This window comes from Platalea leucorodia (assembly GCF_965183815.1).
Source record: "Platalea leucorodia genome assembly, chromosome: 4".
NCBI lineage: Eukaryota > Metazoa > Chordata > Aves > Pelecaniformes > Threskiornithidae > Platalea > Platalea leucorodia.
Window position 1 is genome coordinate 83,101,170 of NC_138826.1, and position 16,739 is coordinate 83,117,908.

At 34.6% G+C, this 16,739-nt stretch overlaps 1 protein-coding gene across 5 annotated transcripts in view; it reads left to right on the forward strand.

Moving 5' to 3' along the window:
• The window catches only part of PPFIA2 (PTPRF interacting protein alpha 2), a gene marked incomplete at both ends in the record, with an annotated part of 338,647 nt that overhangs the window by 238,133 nt on the left and 83,775 nt on the right, over positions 1 to 16,739 (forward strand). For all 5 annotated transcript variants that reach the window (XM_082308355.1, XM_082308356.1, XM_082308357.1 and 2 more), the window contains one exon: positions 16,158 to 16,274. In XM_082308355.1, the coding sequence (XP_082164481.1) occupies positions 16,158 to 16,274 (117 nt within the window). The remainder of the gene's footprint in view (positions 1 to 16,157; positions 16,275 to 16,739) is intronic.

A 16,739-nucleotide genomic window follows, 5' to 3' on the forward strand; every position in this document is an offset into this window, starting at 1 on the left:
GCCCTCACCCCAGCTCCATGCCTGTTTTTTTAATGGAAGAGAGGCTGGGGCTGCAGGCATGCAGCCTCCGTGAGGTCCTGAGTCTAAATAACTGTAGGACAGAGTATTCAGGGCTCACTACATAACACAACTATTCTGCAATTAAGCAGCATGTATGGAAAGTTTCTGTTTTCTGGGTCTTGTGAGGTTGAGTTACTGGAGTAATTTTGGGGATCTGTACAATGTTTTATATTCATCAGTAAATAAGGATCGTGGAGCATGCCTGACATTTCTGCGCAATAACAAACAAGTATATCAATACATGACACAGAGCCGTGAAGCTGAAGAACATGTCCCAGAAACTGATAAATGGATTTTTTAATATCTTCTCTACTTTATTCCAGAGAATTACAGAAGAGCAAAGCTCTAAGTTTCTAGCACAGGTTTTGTGGATTTCTTATTTACCACATATTCCTCACCCAAAGTAGAAAAAAGGGAGAAAGAGGAGATGGGATGACAGCCAAAGAAATACAAGCTAAGAGAACACAGGGGTGGCAGGAGCCAGATGTGTGGCTGAGCATATTTCACAACTGTTTGCCTACACACCTGAAAATTCCAGGAGATTAATGAAACTGGAAGGTTATTTGTATATGGTTAGCTTAGTGATTGTTCATCGTCAGCATGAGATTAGACACTGGGATAATTTCAGATTGGATTTAACGTCATATATTTGGCAGAGCTTACAAATCAACGGAATACAGCTCTCACTGGCCCTGGTTTCATAAGGTTATGTCAGCAAATGCCTTACTTTAAACATACCAACTTGCTAAAGTAAAGAACATATAGCATATATTTGAAGTCATGTTTAGCTGATTTGCATTGTAGACCTCACTATTACTTGTACAAAGGATATCAGTGGAAATTTTAATGTCTAATGTTTAATTTGTTCACAGTATGCACACAGTACCTTTCATGAGACTTCAGAAAGAATACATCCCTTCTCTTTGATCTGTTACTTTGGGATTCATAAACTTTGAAATGTATGTAATTTTATCCTGCATTGGAGGTCTGAATTCAGGTTTAAGAACGTAGTTGATTATCTTTCTGTCTGGTTCGGCTTCAGGGTCATTTGACATTTGTAAAATGAGTTTTCATGTGGATCAAGATAATTTCACTGCAAGAATCAGTCTTGTTGATTCTTTATCGTTAACAATCTTCTTGTGCATCCATCTTGATGAAAATGCAAAACATATCCATTATCCTTTGTCTTTAATCTGCTGGAATATATAATTTTGTCATTTGTTTAATATGCTGCTTTGAAATTATTATGCAATTTTGTGTATGTATTTGTTAAATATTACATGATTTGTTAGGAACATCTACATCCACTAACTCTCAAACCAGATTTTAAATAGTTTAACAAGATCACAGTATTATGTTTTATGCCTATTACTCTCCATAATCGATTTTTTAATGTATGAATAGGCCTAACATGCTGCATTTGAATAAAAGATTTAAATTAATGACATGAGCCAATAAATAAAATCAACTTTAAGCTTCAATAAATTCATATTTACTAACCAATATTCCCATTAATGTATGAGCCAAAAAATTTATCATTTGTATTGTCATATTAGATCACCTCAGCCCAACAGTGCATGTGCAGCTCTAAGAGTATTCTGCAAATTCATAAGGCAGTTAACTAGCAAGACAGTAAAAACTAATGTCTATGAGCAGTGTCAGCAATAACGTGAATCAAGAGTAATTTGCCACTCAAAGGTCTGTATTGGCCCTCCATTGTCAAGAGGTACAGCAAGGTCTACAAGTGTGACAAATTGATTCCACATTTGTTACTGATAGACTACAAAGAAGATTATTGCCATTTTGCTACTGCTCTGCTAACACTGATAAAACAGTTTAGTGATAAAATATCTGTGAGAAAAATAGGAGCAGAGTCTGTGCTGGGGATATACAAAGGATAGATGTATCTTGGTAAATGCTTACCTAAGTAGTCATATCAGATTTTTAAAATCAGGGTTTTTTTTATTTTAGTGAAAACAAGTTTCCATCATATGTCTGTAATAGAAATATAGAAATAATTTTACTTAGGATCCAAAAATGTAAAAAGTATTTTGGGTTTGATGGGGCAAAATTAGATACTCATACTTCTTTGGGGTCTTGATTGGAAAATATCAGCACTAGGAAATATTAAATAACCTTCATTAATATTAATAGGGACTATCAATGTATAGGTGGAATTATTCCAAGAGGAGTTGTAGAGGGCTTGTTTTACTTGGTTCAGTCAATAAGAAATGAGCCAGCTTCCTTGACATTGCACCTAGAGAGTGTAGTTTGGACACCTTTAATCATGTAGAATCCATGCTAACAAAAAAGAAGAAAAAAAAGAAACCATATGTATAATTCTATTGCATTAGAAAATGGCTATAATGTTAGATTCTTTTCTGCAGTAATCCTAGAACAAAAACATTATTATAGAATTTCCACTTACAAAGAATGTTCTTTATCATTAAAAAATATATAAAAATTGCATCAGTGAGAACCATATCCTTGATTTTTACTGGAGAAATCTGTGGAAAAAAATTATTCACAGTAATAATGTCATTGAAAAGTATTAAAATGTTGACTAAAATTAAATGGGTACATTTGGTTTAGTAGTTGAAATATAGACTTTAATTCACTCTACTGTGCTTTGATTTCAACAGACTGGGAGTTAGATTTAACTTGGGATTTCTTCAGTCTGTGCATGCAGATCAGGGCTTTGATATTCTTTAATTGTAGTTCTGGGGTAAGGTTCATTTCCTTTCTGGATTTTTACTCATATCCTATCTTTCTGTTGTATTTTCATGTTTTGTACAATCAGTAGCACAGATGATGATTTTAATACAGATAGATACACTATATAGAAAAATCTAATAAAACTACACATGCAGAATAGTGGGGGTTTCATAACAGATGTGTCCAGTCAAAATAAATCTAAACAATCTCAAAGTCTCTAGGTGACAATATGCAGACAAAGAATAGAAAATTTCGTTTGGGGAAGACTGTTTTTACTCAGAGGGAAATATATTAATTTAATCAGAATGTATTTTCATATAGATTTGCAGTGCAAATAGCTAAATACTTCATTTTAACCTGAGTAGGATATTTCAAACCGAATTGTATACCTTAAGCATGGGTAGTTATCAATTAAATGCTTATGTACTAAGAGCAACTACATAAAGCCCTAGAGGCACATTATTTTATTTATATTCAATGTCCTGGACACTAAAAATATGTTTGTATGTCTAAATGTATGTATCCACATATATATACACATACACAGGGTATATATATATGTGTGTATATATATACACACAGGGGGTGTGTGTATATATATACACACATATATATACACACACACACAGGGTATATACACACATATGTAAAATATCGGTGTCTATATTATCATATACATCTCATACATATGTCCACATATATTTCAATAACTCATATATTGTTGAAAACAATGAAGATCATAATGTTTCTGCCAAATCCATCCTCAGCTCTGACCAACTGGAAATCAGTCCCTGTACTACCAACAAACTCTAGGGCTTTTGTATCCTGGTTTGGGTACATTACTAGTGTCTTTGTGAGAGTAATAATGAAAGAATAATAATTTTGCTACTATTTTGTTGAGCTTGATTAGGAAAAAAAAAAAGCAAGAGAAATTAATCAGCAGGTGTCAAATACACAGTATAATCCAACCACGTAATTGATATTTGTTATTATTTTTCCATTGTACTAGTCTCTGTAAAAGACAGTTCTTTCACTGTATCATATTTCATACAATTTTTGTGACAAATTAAAAGTACCACATTTTTGTTTACTTAGATAAGAATTTCTGAAGAAAATGTACTGAAATGTACCTGGTAATCTTCTGTGAAAAATCTTGACAGATATTCTTTTTCATAATAGAAACTGCACAATTGCTTTAAATGACTCCTATTCTGTTTACAAAGTGTTGCCAGTACACCACAGAAATAAATGGTGCATGCTCTAGACTATGTGCAATAGCACAAGACAGTTATTTACACAGTAACACTTAACTTGGTTCAGAATTCATAATGAAGCAAAGGAGACTAATAAACCCTATTGCCTTATTACCAGCCTAAAATGCTAGTGTATTATTACATTTAAAGTATAAAGATGACTGCTGATCCAGCCACTTAGTGTTCAGAAGGAGTCAGGGCTCAGTGATGGTGTAAGCGGATGGCAGGAGGTCCTGCGAGCAGGCCCCTGCTGCAGCCAGCTGAGTGCCACGGCTGTGGGCTACCCCTGGACCACAGTACCCTTGGCACGAACAGATGTGACCTTCATAGGCATGTCAATAAAACACTGATAGCCAGGGCCTGTCAATAGTTATCACGAGCACAAATAACCAACAGTAAAAGATCACACATGTGGTTAGTATTTTCATGTTTTCCAGTTAAAATTATGAATCTGCCACAGATTCAGAGCATCTCGCGTCATCTTTGCATGTTGTCATTCATTATTTGCACTTCAGTGACATGAAAGCAGAGCCTCAAAGTGCTAGCCACCATACAAGCAGGGTCGTGGAGAGCAGAATGAAATAATCAAGATATACCAGAAGCTGCAGGAGCAAGATGTTTTAGCTTTCTTTGACAGAACTTGAAGCATAGATGGTAAAGACTTACTTAAACCATAAAAGAATTGTAACCGAGGGCTGGAGCTCAGTGTACTACCTCCTCCTTTTGCCACAAGGTAAAGACCCCCTGACTTTTTAAGTCAACTGTCTTTCACAACGCTCCTCTGATCAGCTTAAAAAGTGTTACTGTAAATCTGAATGTACGTTCTCTTGCAGAGCTCGCTAGCAAATGCTGGATTTCTAGTAATGACAAGGCAATGCTTCTTGGCCGTTAGGAGGTAGACTGTAGAGATTCTATTTCAATTTCCACTTATTTAAGCTCCGTATAGCACAAACGTACAAGATTTGCTTTCATTAAGCTTATACTGTCTAATCTCCAAGGGTTATAAAGGCTCCTTCACAAGGATGATTCCATCTTAATGACTATTTCTCCATAGCAATGAAAGCTAAACAGCAATGTTAATAAAAGGTCAACAATCCCAAAAAAGAAGGAAGAGAAGAATTTATGACATAAAAATGTTGAAAATATGTATTACTTGTAACTCCTATAGGTTTTTTCTTTGAATAAAGTAGTATTTTTCCTGACACGTCAGAACACATTTTAAAGGGCTCAATTGTGCAAAGTTTCTGGAAAGCTCACCACTTAAATAGCAATAAAATACACTGAAATCCAGGCAAATATAAAATAAACCTAGCTGAGGTTGTCAGTCAGACACGAACACTTAGTTTACCAGTGAATTTTCAGAGTGCTACAAAAGCCCTGCTTGCAAATTTGTGTGATTCTTTTTGTTTTAAGTAGTTGAATGGGAGAGAAGACAAAGCGCTAAGTTAAAAAAGACCCAAAACTTCTATGTTTTTTTCTTCCCCCACAGTGAGCCCAAAGTGCATTCTTAGTGCTGAAGGTTTCATTCCCCACCTTCCAAAGTTATTTTTGCAATTTGAAAAGGCTTATTTTCTTTTCTTTTGTTCTCTCAAACTGTGGCTAATGTTGATTACAATGCTGTACAGTCCATAGTTATTTTAACTCCGACTGTTGTGAAAATAAAGCTCAAAGTCCATATTTGCGCTTTTAAATATAACTGGTTACAAAGCTTAGAGCCTGCATTGCTGAATGGAAAAACTAAAGCATTTCAGCACTAAAGCCATCTTCAAGGAGATTCATTTTTATCTGTTATTTTAAAAGACTCTATGGATTTATGAGAAGTTTGATTTATGAAGTCAGAATGTGGATTTATGATAGCCTGAAGAGCATCTTGAATTCACTCTCTCAAATGCTATGTATATAGACCGTCATCAGTCCTACACAGTTCATTTGGTCATAATACTGAAACGTACGGAGGTTTTAGCTACCACTCTGGGAAGAAAGATCCCCCACCACCACAAGCCAACACCTCACTTTTCCATGTGTTTTTATTAATTTCATTTTATACATGGATAGCTCCAAAATTCTGTACTTGCTTGTGTGTTGGAAAAAAAAAAAAAAAATCTGTTTCTTGCCTTAATCCCTTCTTTATCCCATCTACCAAAGTCAGACACTTCAGTAGATGAGAAGGAATTTCCATTATTAGACAGGCTTGTGAATTTTCGACTTTCATCTGCTGTTGTCTAGTAAAGAATGGTAAGAAGGTGATTGAGCCACACACACCACCTCTCCCCCTGGCTTTTCAGTAATACTTTGGTGGTCTTATTACTGGACCGTCTCACTAGTACATGTTTCATCACTGTTATTCAAAGATGAGGTAAGCTCCCTACTTGGGCTCTTCCTTTGATCAATGTAGAAAATTAAGCCAATCAGAATTTGTGACTCAATCCCATTAATTGATGGAAATAATTAAAACATTGTTGATCTTTATGACAAGCTAAGAAAGTCTTCATTAGTGGATGACTAGAGTTGGTTCAGTTATGTTGATTAGTATAGAAGTTTTTATTCAGAAAAGGAAGTCTTGTGAGAGTTTAAATGGCAGGTGTCAGGATGATGTGCGCCAAAACCACCTAAGCCAGTGCACTGCTTTACGTATTGAAATTCAAATTCGTCTCGTTGCAGTGCAATCAAGCTGCTAATCCTGAGATCCTTTGTAGTGCTCCAAGCGTGCCTCTTCAGGGCTGCTAGCACTTGGTTGGTACTTCTGCTTCGCACCGTGAGAGCTCCTGATCCAACCGCTGTCCTGCGGGGCCTGTGGGTACATCCACTTCTGTGCTATTTACTGGAAGACCCTGTAGCTTGTCAGGTGCAAGGCTTCCTCTGGGATCCTGCTAAACGACAGTGTGATGTAACTTAGAAGTGGTTTCTTTCATGCAAAATATGATTTATTGTGCCAAAAGGTGCCGTGTCATGATTTTGCCTTTCCTGACTGGTTTCTTATCTCATTCCAGAGCACGTAATAAAACATAAACAAATATGGAGGGACATGTGCAATATTCATAGGTATGAATGTAGGTGTTTCCCCCAGTTCTTCAGGATGTATATTTTAGGCATGTTTGAAAATGAAACTGTTCAATTGGAATATGTTTAAAGCCTAGAAATGGCTAATCTTCTTGCCATAGCAAATTAAAAATCTTAATAATGTATCTACTTTCAGGCAAAATTTAATTGCTCATTGTAAAAAGTTGCCACTATACTGTAAAAACAGAATTCCATTCAAATCTTTTCATACTAGTTTGGCTGCTTCTAAACCATGACATTATAACACCTGTAGAGAGTTCTTGTTTATGATTTCCTGAGCGGTCTGTTGTGCAAACTTATCAGTGGTTTATTCAGTGATATGAATATGTGTGAAAACGTATGCAAGTAAGTGTATACTATGCTATGCTGGAATTGCTATAATTCGGCTCTCATTAGGCTGTCCCACAAAGCAGCGGGACAAGAAGGAGTGTATGCTGGAAAGTGGGGGATAGAAAGATTTTCAGACACCACTGTGACAATTTGTTTTGCCTTTGATTTGTAAAGTGCATTAACTTTGTAGACTGGAGGAATCTGCTAAGAAATTTCAAATCTCCAGTAGATTTTTCTCTGTACTTGTGTAACATCCCCTGTCCCTATAACAGAGAATGCATTTCTGTGCCTTGGGTACCACAGTTCCTAGTTTTGCGTCCTATATGCAACTGCGTTGAAGTGGAAACTTGTGAACAGCAACTCCTGGGCACATACTCATGCTGCTTCTGGTATTCTGCTGTTAAACGCAGACTGAGGGGATGCAGGCACGAATGTCTTAACGTACTGCAGCTAAATCTGTCACACCTCAACTGACAGAGTCATTAAAATTGCAGTAAAAGCTGGAACTATCCAGTGGGATTCTAATTAAATATTGAAAATCTCTTTTGAACAGGATTATTAAAAGAATCCTTTTTTACTCATGGAGAAATAAAATTAAAATTAATATTTTGACATATCTGAGGTTTTTATGTAAGTCCTGTTCTTACAGTTTACAGCAGATGTCCAGGTGACCCCCCCAAATGAGATGCATCCTTCCTAAACTTGCCCTCAGGAGCACATAAAATCTCACATAATTGTCTTAGTTTGGTTAAAATGCCCTTCCCCTCATGAAAAAATCTCCTCTTTATACCTGGTTTTTACTCAGATTCAAAAAAGGATCAATTTGTTTTTCCTGAAAAGGTTTCTCAAGTGTGCATCCCATGCTGTGTTTTTCCTCCACCAAAGAGTGAAAGAAATGTAGTGTGTTGTTTATACAAGATTCTGAAAATACAAAATGCTGATTACCATTATAATTCCTTTCAAAAGTTACATATAAAATGTCAAGAAAATTTATGTCCATTGCTGGCTCTATAACTAAAATAAAATAATGACAAATTTATTGTACAATTGAAACAATTTCAATCACCCTGCTTAAATATCTCTGAACTCTCTAACCAGTGGCTTCTGAAAGGCTGTGTTGAGGTTAACACAAATTAGAAATGTAACTGGAAAAGGCTACATTTATGTTTATGAATCAGGATTTAAATTTCCATTGAAGCAGAAGGAAATGACCTCGGTCTCTAACCATCCTTTATTCCCTGTGCTACACTTAATATTTACCATATAAAATGATAGGTGTTGATTAAAGCTTAACACAAGCTATCCCTGTCAAAATTAAAGCAAAGTCAGAGGTGGACCAGGAGTCTGAATTATGTTCTCAGTAAACTGAAATCTGATATTTAACACTGTTTAAATATAGACTGTTATGATAGAATAATGTAGGAGGACATCCAAGTAGGCAATTTCACTGTTCTCTGAAAGACTTACATAAATAAGAGCTGGATGGAAAACTGACACAATATAGTCACAAGAAGTTTGGTTTAGCTACTATCCATGTAAAAAGAAACAACTTCTTGATAAGAAGAGATTAAACAAAAAGGCTTCTAGATCTGTCAGTTGTAGCAAAGTAAAACATGGTTATCAGTGAGTTTAATTGCCTAGGACAGATTTGTTTCACTGTTCGAAGATCAAAAAACAAGTTCAGTGGTTTAAGGTAGGGCACGTTTATATAAAATAGCTTTTCAAAAGCTTAAAATAATTGTCCTCCTTTAATGCCTTACAATTTTTAAGTGATCCAGGTTCTTACTGTTTTTAAGGGCCTGTCTAACATTATAAAAGTGTGTTTAGAGCCTCTTTTAACAACTAAACATTATATTTAACTTGTTCTAAAACTATTTAAATTAATGATAAATTAAATAAATTTGAAGTAGAAAATTTGAAATAATGAAGTAAAAAAAATTTCCTACTGTTCTAATTATGAGAAAGAATCCTATAAAAAGAAACCTCTGTAAACATTTGGCCTTATATATTTATTAATTAAATTACATATCTTTATATCTCTACATACTGTAATCATTTATTCAACAGAAAGTAAAATTAAATCAAGATGATTACAGTAATTACATTTAAATCCTTTACTGGCAGGTGGTTTTAGATACAATTTAAATAGCAAAAACATTAAAGAAAATGTCAATAGAGAAATTGATTATGCAACTATTTTAAAAATTAGAATAGGATTTTATTGAGCCTCCACAGAGGCCATATACTTTTGAAAACATATAACTGAATTTATTTTTTTTCTCTGTACCATGCTGTGTACAGCACTCTGCATTGTATACGTACTGTGAGAATGGAAGTATGCATACAAAAGGTAACTGAAACAGTGTCTGTGAAGTGGGCAGGACTAGTTTAGTGTATAATACAGGCATGCTTTTTACTTCATAACTTGAGTTATTTCTGGAATTTCTTCAGTCCTTTGATGATATTTATTTTGCTTAAATTTAGCCATCATAATGGGAGCCTCTAGTTTAACATAACTGTTTTTCCTTCGGTCAGGAGAAAAGATACGCGTGTTGTTCAGCCCACCTATTTCAGACACAGAAGACCTGCTGGCGATGTTTCTCTCTCCAACGTTTATAGAAGGAATCAGATAACCACTTTAATCTAAGCATTCAACATTTTGGCTTTTCAGTTATCCTGCTCTGTGCCAGACAGATCAGTTCAAGATTTTCAGCTCAGTTATTGTAATTCTGCCTTAAGTCACTGGGTGATACAGGATGCCAAAGGCTGAAACTTAGCATTTTTGCTCTAAGTAAACTATGCTCTGTGCTGGGGTCAGATATGGAGAACTCACTTTTTACAGAACAGCAGCACTGGGAACAAGGCCGTAGGAGCCAAGATTTCAAGCAAAGAAAATTGTTATGTTTAGGAAAAGTACCCAGAATACTATCCTTGGAATTTACAGTATATGATATACATTGATAGTAACAACAGCTTCTCCCTGAGCATGTCAGAACACTTACAAGGAAAGCCTACTGGCAAGGGCATTATTTTGTCTGGTCCCTAACTAGTCAGCATTCTCTGATTCACCCCAAATCTTACCAGGTAACACCACCGGTGATCATCTCAGATTCCAAACACTGAGCCCCCCTGAGCTTTCAACTACAAAGTCATTCTTCCCGTCTAAAGTTGTCATTGTTCCTTCCTGGAGTTGTTGGCCCTACTTATGGACCAAATATCTCCGTGATTCATAACAGAAAAATGAATGCATTTAGTTCCTTTCCACCAACCTGGAGGGATTTCAACTTAATATTTGAACAGGGAAATATTTTCATGCATATTTATATCTTATATCTAAACCATATCTGACAAGTTTCTTGGTATTTTGTAGGCTATGTGCTGCTTTCTTACTGGATTTAAAGTAATTTGATCAAGAAAATAAATTAATTCAGGCTTGTATTTACACATCTGGTTGCAAAGTAGCAGTCATCTTTCATTCAGCATACACACACAAAAAACACAAAAGACAGGGCAAAAAGCAGCCAAAACATCACACATCTCTCTGAACAAAACCATAAGGAGTTGAAGAATGCTGGTGCTTTGAGGGAAAGTCTGGCAGTGACCCAGTTACTGCTCTTAGGAAATCTAATAAAAACTTTTCCATAGATGCTCGAGATATGTTTGTCAGGAGTAGAGAGACATGACCGAAGTTATGTAAATGTAAGACAGATTTCTGAATGACATTAGACCAAACAGACCAACAAGTACGTAATAAAAAAATAGATCCGTAGTAGGCAAATGTTAATAAAACAAGTGTAATAAATTGGTAGTTCCTTTTCGTTGCTGTTATAGGTAAGTATATTATGTATTCATAATAAAGTTAATTATCTGAAGCCTGAAACTATAATGAGGTAACGAATGACCACTCAAACACTGGGAAGTAGAGAACTTATTAGATTTTAGAAGCAGAGGTACCCAGTCATTTAGGATTTTATATGTTTAGAAATGGATTCTGACCTCACACCTCTCAAATAATTTTAAATTAATTATTATTTTGTAAAATGCCATAAGTAAGCATGTGGTTGGAAATGCTTTTTCCTGCTTCATTTTATGTCTTGTGAGAGACTTGTCACCACAAATAAATCTGTTGCATCTTTATGAAGAGTTTGCGTGTTCCAGTTTATTTTTATTTTGTCCAGTGAGCGTAGTTCAAATGTTGCCATTTTTTGTGCTGATTTTTCCTCTCCTTTTTGATTATCCTTCATAATTTGGTAGTTTTTGCAACTACAATTTGAATCTTTTATTTCTTTCATTTGTATGTCTTATTGTCCTACTACGGATAGTAATCAGACTGTTTCTTGTGCTAAATAGATGGAATTTATGCTATTGCTTACTGATTTATAGTTTTGTATAATCTTTATTCATTATGAAACAATTTTCTTATTACATTGTCCTTTTTCACCAGCATGGGTGATAGGTATTGTTCTATAACATCAGGTACTTCTTCAGATCAGTTCTGGCTTATGTATTGATATTCTGTTCTATGGTGTATTTTAATATATGAAATGAATATTCCCTTAACACCTGAATTCAGACTACTGTTTTCAAGTGTACAGGCGTGAGATGTAGATTTGGTCATTTATGGAAATGAAGATCAGTTGTAATTTTGAATCTGAATTCCTGAATCCTAGGTTCATAAAAACATATGATTCCATGATGTCTGTAACTAATGTACACAAATCCTACTAAGATTTTGGAGGGAATTTATATTGGTAATATAGTAGGGATGTTTAGCAAAACTGTGATTCAGAAAGCTGGGCTTTAGGAAGGTTGAAGAGATTTTAGAGTTCAGACAAAAATCTAGAAGTTGTGTAAGGTTATGTTCAGAATTATTATGGCAGAGTGGGGCTTTAGAAATTGTGCCACTTGTTTCTATGTACCTTTGAAATCTAGAAAACAGAATCTAAATAGATGGAAGTTCTTTAAAGTTTCAGTGTTATAAAATTGTCCCCTGTCAGTCACAAAAACTGACAACAAAAGTGAGAAGAATGGTGAAGACCAACATGCCTATGAGAAGAGAAGATAAAAGCAACATTTCTTTAGGTTGTAGGATATTTTTATGGGCTTAAGCCATAAAAGTTAGAAAGGTCCAGCTAGAAAAGTAGTACTCTAGATTTTAATCTTCTTAATTTCACAACCATTGTTTCATTTTTCTCAATCAAAAAACAACTTTTCAGTTCAGCTGACTGAGCTTGGCAGAGTTAACAGGGAGCCAAATTTAGACTTGCGACAGGAAGCTATCTTTAGACTTAACTATGGAGATACTAGCATCTCTGCAATTTTACACTGACTTCAGATTAGAGTCACATTGAAATGTGTTGCTGTGGTCCAGGTCAAATCTTGACAAGTGTGCTAAATAGGAAAATAATGTCTGTGATGGCAATTTAGAAAAGGAATCTAATCATTTGAAGTCCACAATCAGAAGTTGATAAGAAAAAAAATGTGGTATATTTGGTCATATTTTAGCAGGCATTATTTAGACTTGAATGTTTAGCTTGATTGTCCAGTTTGGGGTACAACAATGGTAAATACAACAATGGTATTTATGCACATTTATTTTCTATTAATCTGTCTTAATTTTTTGGATTTTGTTTTGGTTTTAGCAGATATCAAGCCATTCTCAAGTATGTTATCCTTTACTTTTTCAAGAGAACTTAGCGTGAAAACCATTAAGAATTAAAACAAAAATTATTACCTTAGAAGGTTAAATAGTATGTAGGTACTTGGAAAGCTGTCTGTAGACATGTTTTGTGGTAGATACGTTAAGTTGAATATCATAAACATAACAGCATAACAGTAATATTACTGAGTTTTATCTATATTGAACAATCAGTTTCTTACCTAGATCTCTGCTATTATTGCTGTTGGCTGTTGTAATGATCATTAGAATTCTAAGAAAATTCAAAGGCTACCTAGGAAAAAATTTAGAGTCGTCTGTGTCTTCACCTTCACCTATTTCATCATCCTCATCATCCATTCAGGCATGTTTCGGCTACCTGTGTAGAAAGTTACAGAAATTGTTTGGTGATTAAATTAACACGTTTGCAAATAATTTGCACATTATTGAAAGTTCAAGTTAAATAAGTAAGTAATAAACATGCGTGTAATAGCAATTAAAAACCTTTTGCTTCAACAAACCGAAAAGTAAAAATTCATGTTTATTTGTAAGACACAGGAGAATTTCCGTGCTTCCTTAGGAGCATTAATTCTGCCTTAATTTATTCATTAAATCAAGAAGAGAGAACAAGTATGAAAGCAAGTTAGCTGTGTGGTTCTTCACAACTTAGATCTGTTATCTGACAGCTACCCTAGAGCTGAAACTTTTAAGACATGCCAGACTTCAAACTCCATGTTGTTCCTGTATATAGTTTCTCTGCATTCGTTACAGTAATAAAACCATTGAAACAATAAGCTTTAACAATGATGGATTTTTCGTAAAGAAATTGTTCCCAAACATTCAAAAACCAAGTGAATCCCCCCAAATAATGATGCACAATATTGTATTCTTTTTTTTGCCTTTCACTTTGAAGGGATAATTTTATTTTATTTATTTATTTATTTATTTATTTTCTTGGAAAGTGATGATCCTAGGATATCTAAAGACCAGCAGAGGCTAAGAAATAATAAACTATTGTGGAATATGTGATGAAATGATAAAACTTTGCAGTAGTATTTATACAATATTCTTATTGAGCTCAGGGACAATTAAGGATATGTATTAGACACAGGTGATAATTCATAATGAAGTCTGCCTTTTAGTGGATCAATGAAAGATTATGATATGAAAATCGAGATCTATTGTTGGCTGCCAGTTAACGTATCCTGTGATTTTATGTTTGTTTCACATGATGTATAATTACTCTCCATAAATCATAATTTTATAAAATATACATTGAAGTATCATCTCCCTTAATCTACCTGAAAGTCACTTTTAGCACTAATTGATGGCTAATTTTGCTTGGTTGGAACCATAATTTCTTTAGTTTAGATTTGAGAACCATTTGAACCATAAAGAAAAAGAAGTGAGTAAAGCTATTCAGAAAAAAAAGTTGTTAAATTGCTGCTTACTGTGTACAAAGGGAATCCATGCTAATGAGATTATAAAGACTATTTTCTGTTATTTAAGACAGACCTAATTCTCTTATTTAAGCAAAATGTTTTAAAGCTCAGTGTATTTGTACAACCCCAGAAGACACAGGTTGTCTCAGACAGTTTTAATTCCTACTTTCTCATATTTTCCTATAGTTGCTTTGGGTGAAATGTTGCCCTCAAGTCTCCATCTTGGCACTGAAGTCAGTGAGAGTTCTACAAGGGCTGTAACTTGGAACTTAGTGAGCAGTGAATCAGCCTGACTCATAACACAGCAGTTTTCAACATTTATATTAAGGAAGAGTTCTTTAAAGTGATGTGTCCCTGAGATCTCAAATGCTGGTCAGAGCTGATCCAAATGGTCTTTACAATCAGAACTTAAACATAAGTTAAAAAACACATTTGAAAAAACTTTTTTTCAAACTAAATTATTCAGATCAAAGTAAATATATTTTAATGTGAATTAAAATTAAATTAAATTAAGTTAAATTAAATTAAATTAAATTAAATTAAATTAAATTAAATCTCCCACAAAATTTTGGCTTCTGTACATGCTTACCAGGTAGTACTGCCTTAAATCTTCCCTCCTACCCCATGCTTTGGTATTCTAGGACAGGACAGTGTTTTAGGGTGTTTCTGACTCAGGATTTGTGCAGACACAATACAGTGATAGAAGCCTTTGAATTTACACCAGCTTTCCAAAAGCGGCATATGTACATCCTACTAGTGTTCTACTGTGTTTAATACACAATGTTATCCATTCTCTCAATCATTTATTATATGTGCTTATGAAAGCAGAATGGTACAGAGAGATCTAACTGTGCAATTTCTCAAAATAAATGAGTTTTACATTAGCCAGATCTTCCAACTTATAATGTTTTACCATGTAAAATTTTTTTAGGACCTGAATCTTTCCATCCTGTGTATTGTCTGAGAGTAAGCTACAAAGTAGGAGACAAAGCAGCTTATTTTCCAGTGGCTGCATGGGATTTTTAATAGCACTACCAATAAATAAAACAATCTTTTTAATACAATAAAACCTACTTGTATATGCACTAAAATAGTCAATGAATACCACAGTAGAGGACTTTTCCCTACATGTTTTTCTTAACAAAGAACACTTAAAACGTATGTTGCAGTTGCTAACAGATGGTAAGTTGACAGAAAGCTAGCACTTCATTTTACATCACTTGGTTTTGATTCATAGCCTTTTGGCACCGTTTTCCTGTAACGCCAGTTTGGCATCCATTGTGTTCTATATGAAAGAATGAGTTTTGGTCTTGCAGTGTTACAAAATCAATGCCTAACAGCTCTTTCATCTTTCAAGCTAAGGAAAAAAAAAGTACCCTAGTACAAAGTAAGGACAGAAGGTAAAACAAGACAATGTTGACTACCCTGTCATTTATAGGTTCCTTTGTATCCTTAACGGCCTTTAGCCATTATTAATATGTATGTTTGTTTTATAAGCCTCTCTGCATGTATAGACATAATTTTGCAAATGCTACAAATGGCCAATATAGGATCGAAATTTTAATAGATTTAACAAATTGTCTGCTCAGTAGTTTTCGTGTTTCTTATTTATATTGACCACTTGTTTTCTTTCTTTTGCAGATTGTAGCTTTGCGTGAACAAAATGCACACATTCAAAGGAAAATGGCAGCTGGGGAAGGGCCTGCCGAATCAGAGCATATTGAAGGAATGGAGCCAGGGCAAAAGGTTCATGAAAAGGTATAAAATGTTAGTTTTCATTGGATCACACAACCAATATGAGAAATAATCAGGTGCAAGATTTTTGTGACGTGAATATTTTATGGGGCTTCCCTTTAGAATATTGTCTGCCTACTGAAACTAGTATCAAAAAATGAGCTTGTTTAATTGAAAAAGAAATGCAAATAGGCAGGTCCTTGCTCTTTCATAGAGTACTGAGTAAGACCCACAACTTATAACAAACTTTTCTGGGAATTTTTTACGGAATGCTACAATTAAGGATGCTCTATATGTCACATGTGATCCTCTATATGTCACATACAGAAGAGCAAGGTGCAGTGGCACATGCATGTGAAAGAGTATATAGGCAAAAACCGCTGCCAAAATAGTCCATAAGGGGAGGACAGAGACCTAAAAACTAGAAAAAGTAATTCTCCTCTGTGCTACCTATAGATACTCTTCAAATTCATGTCCGTGTTCATATAG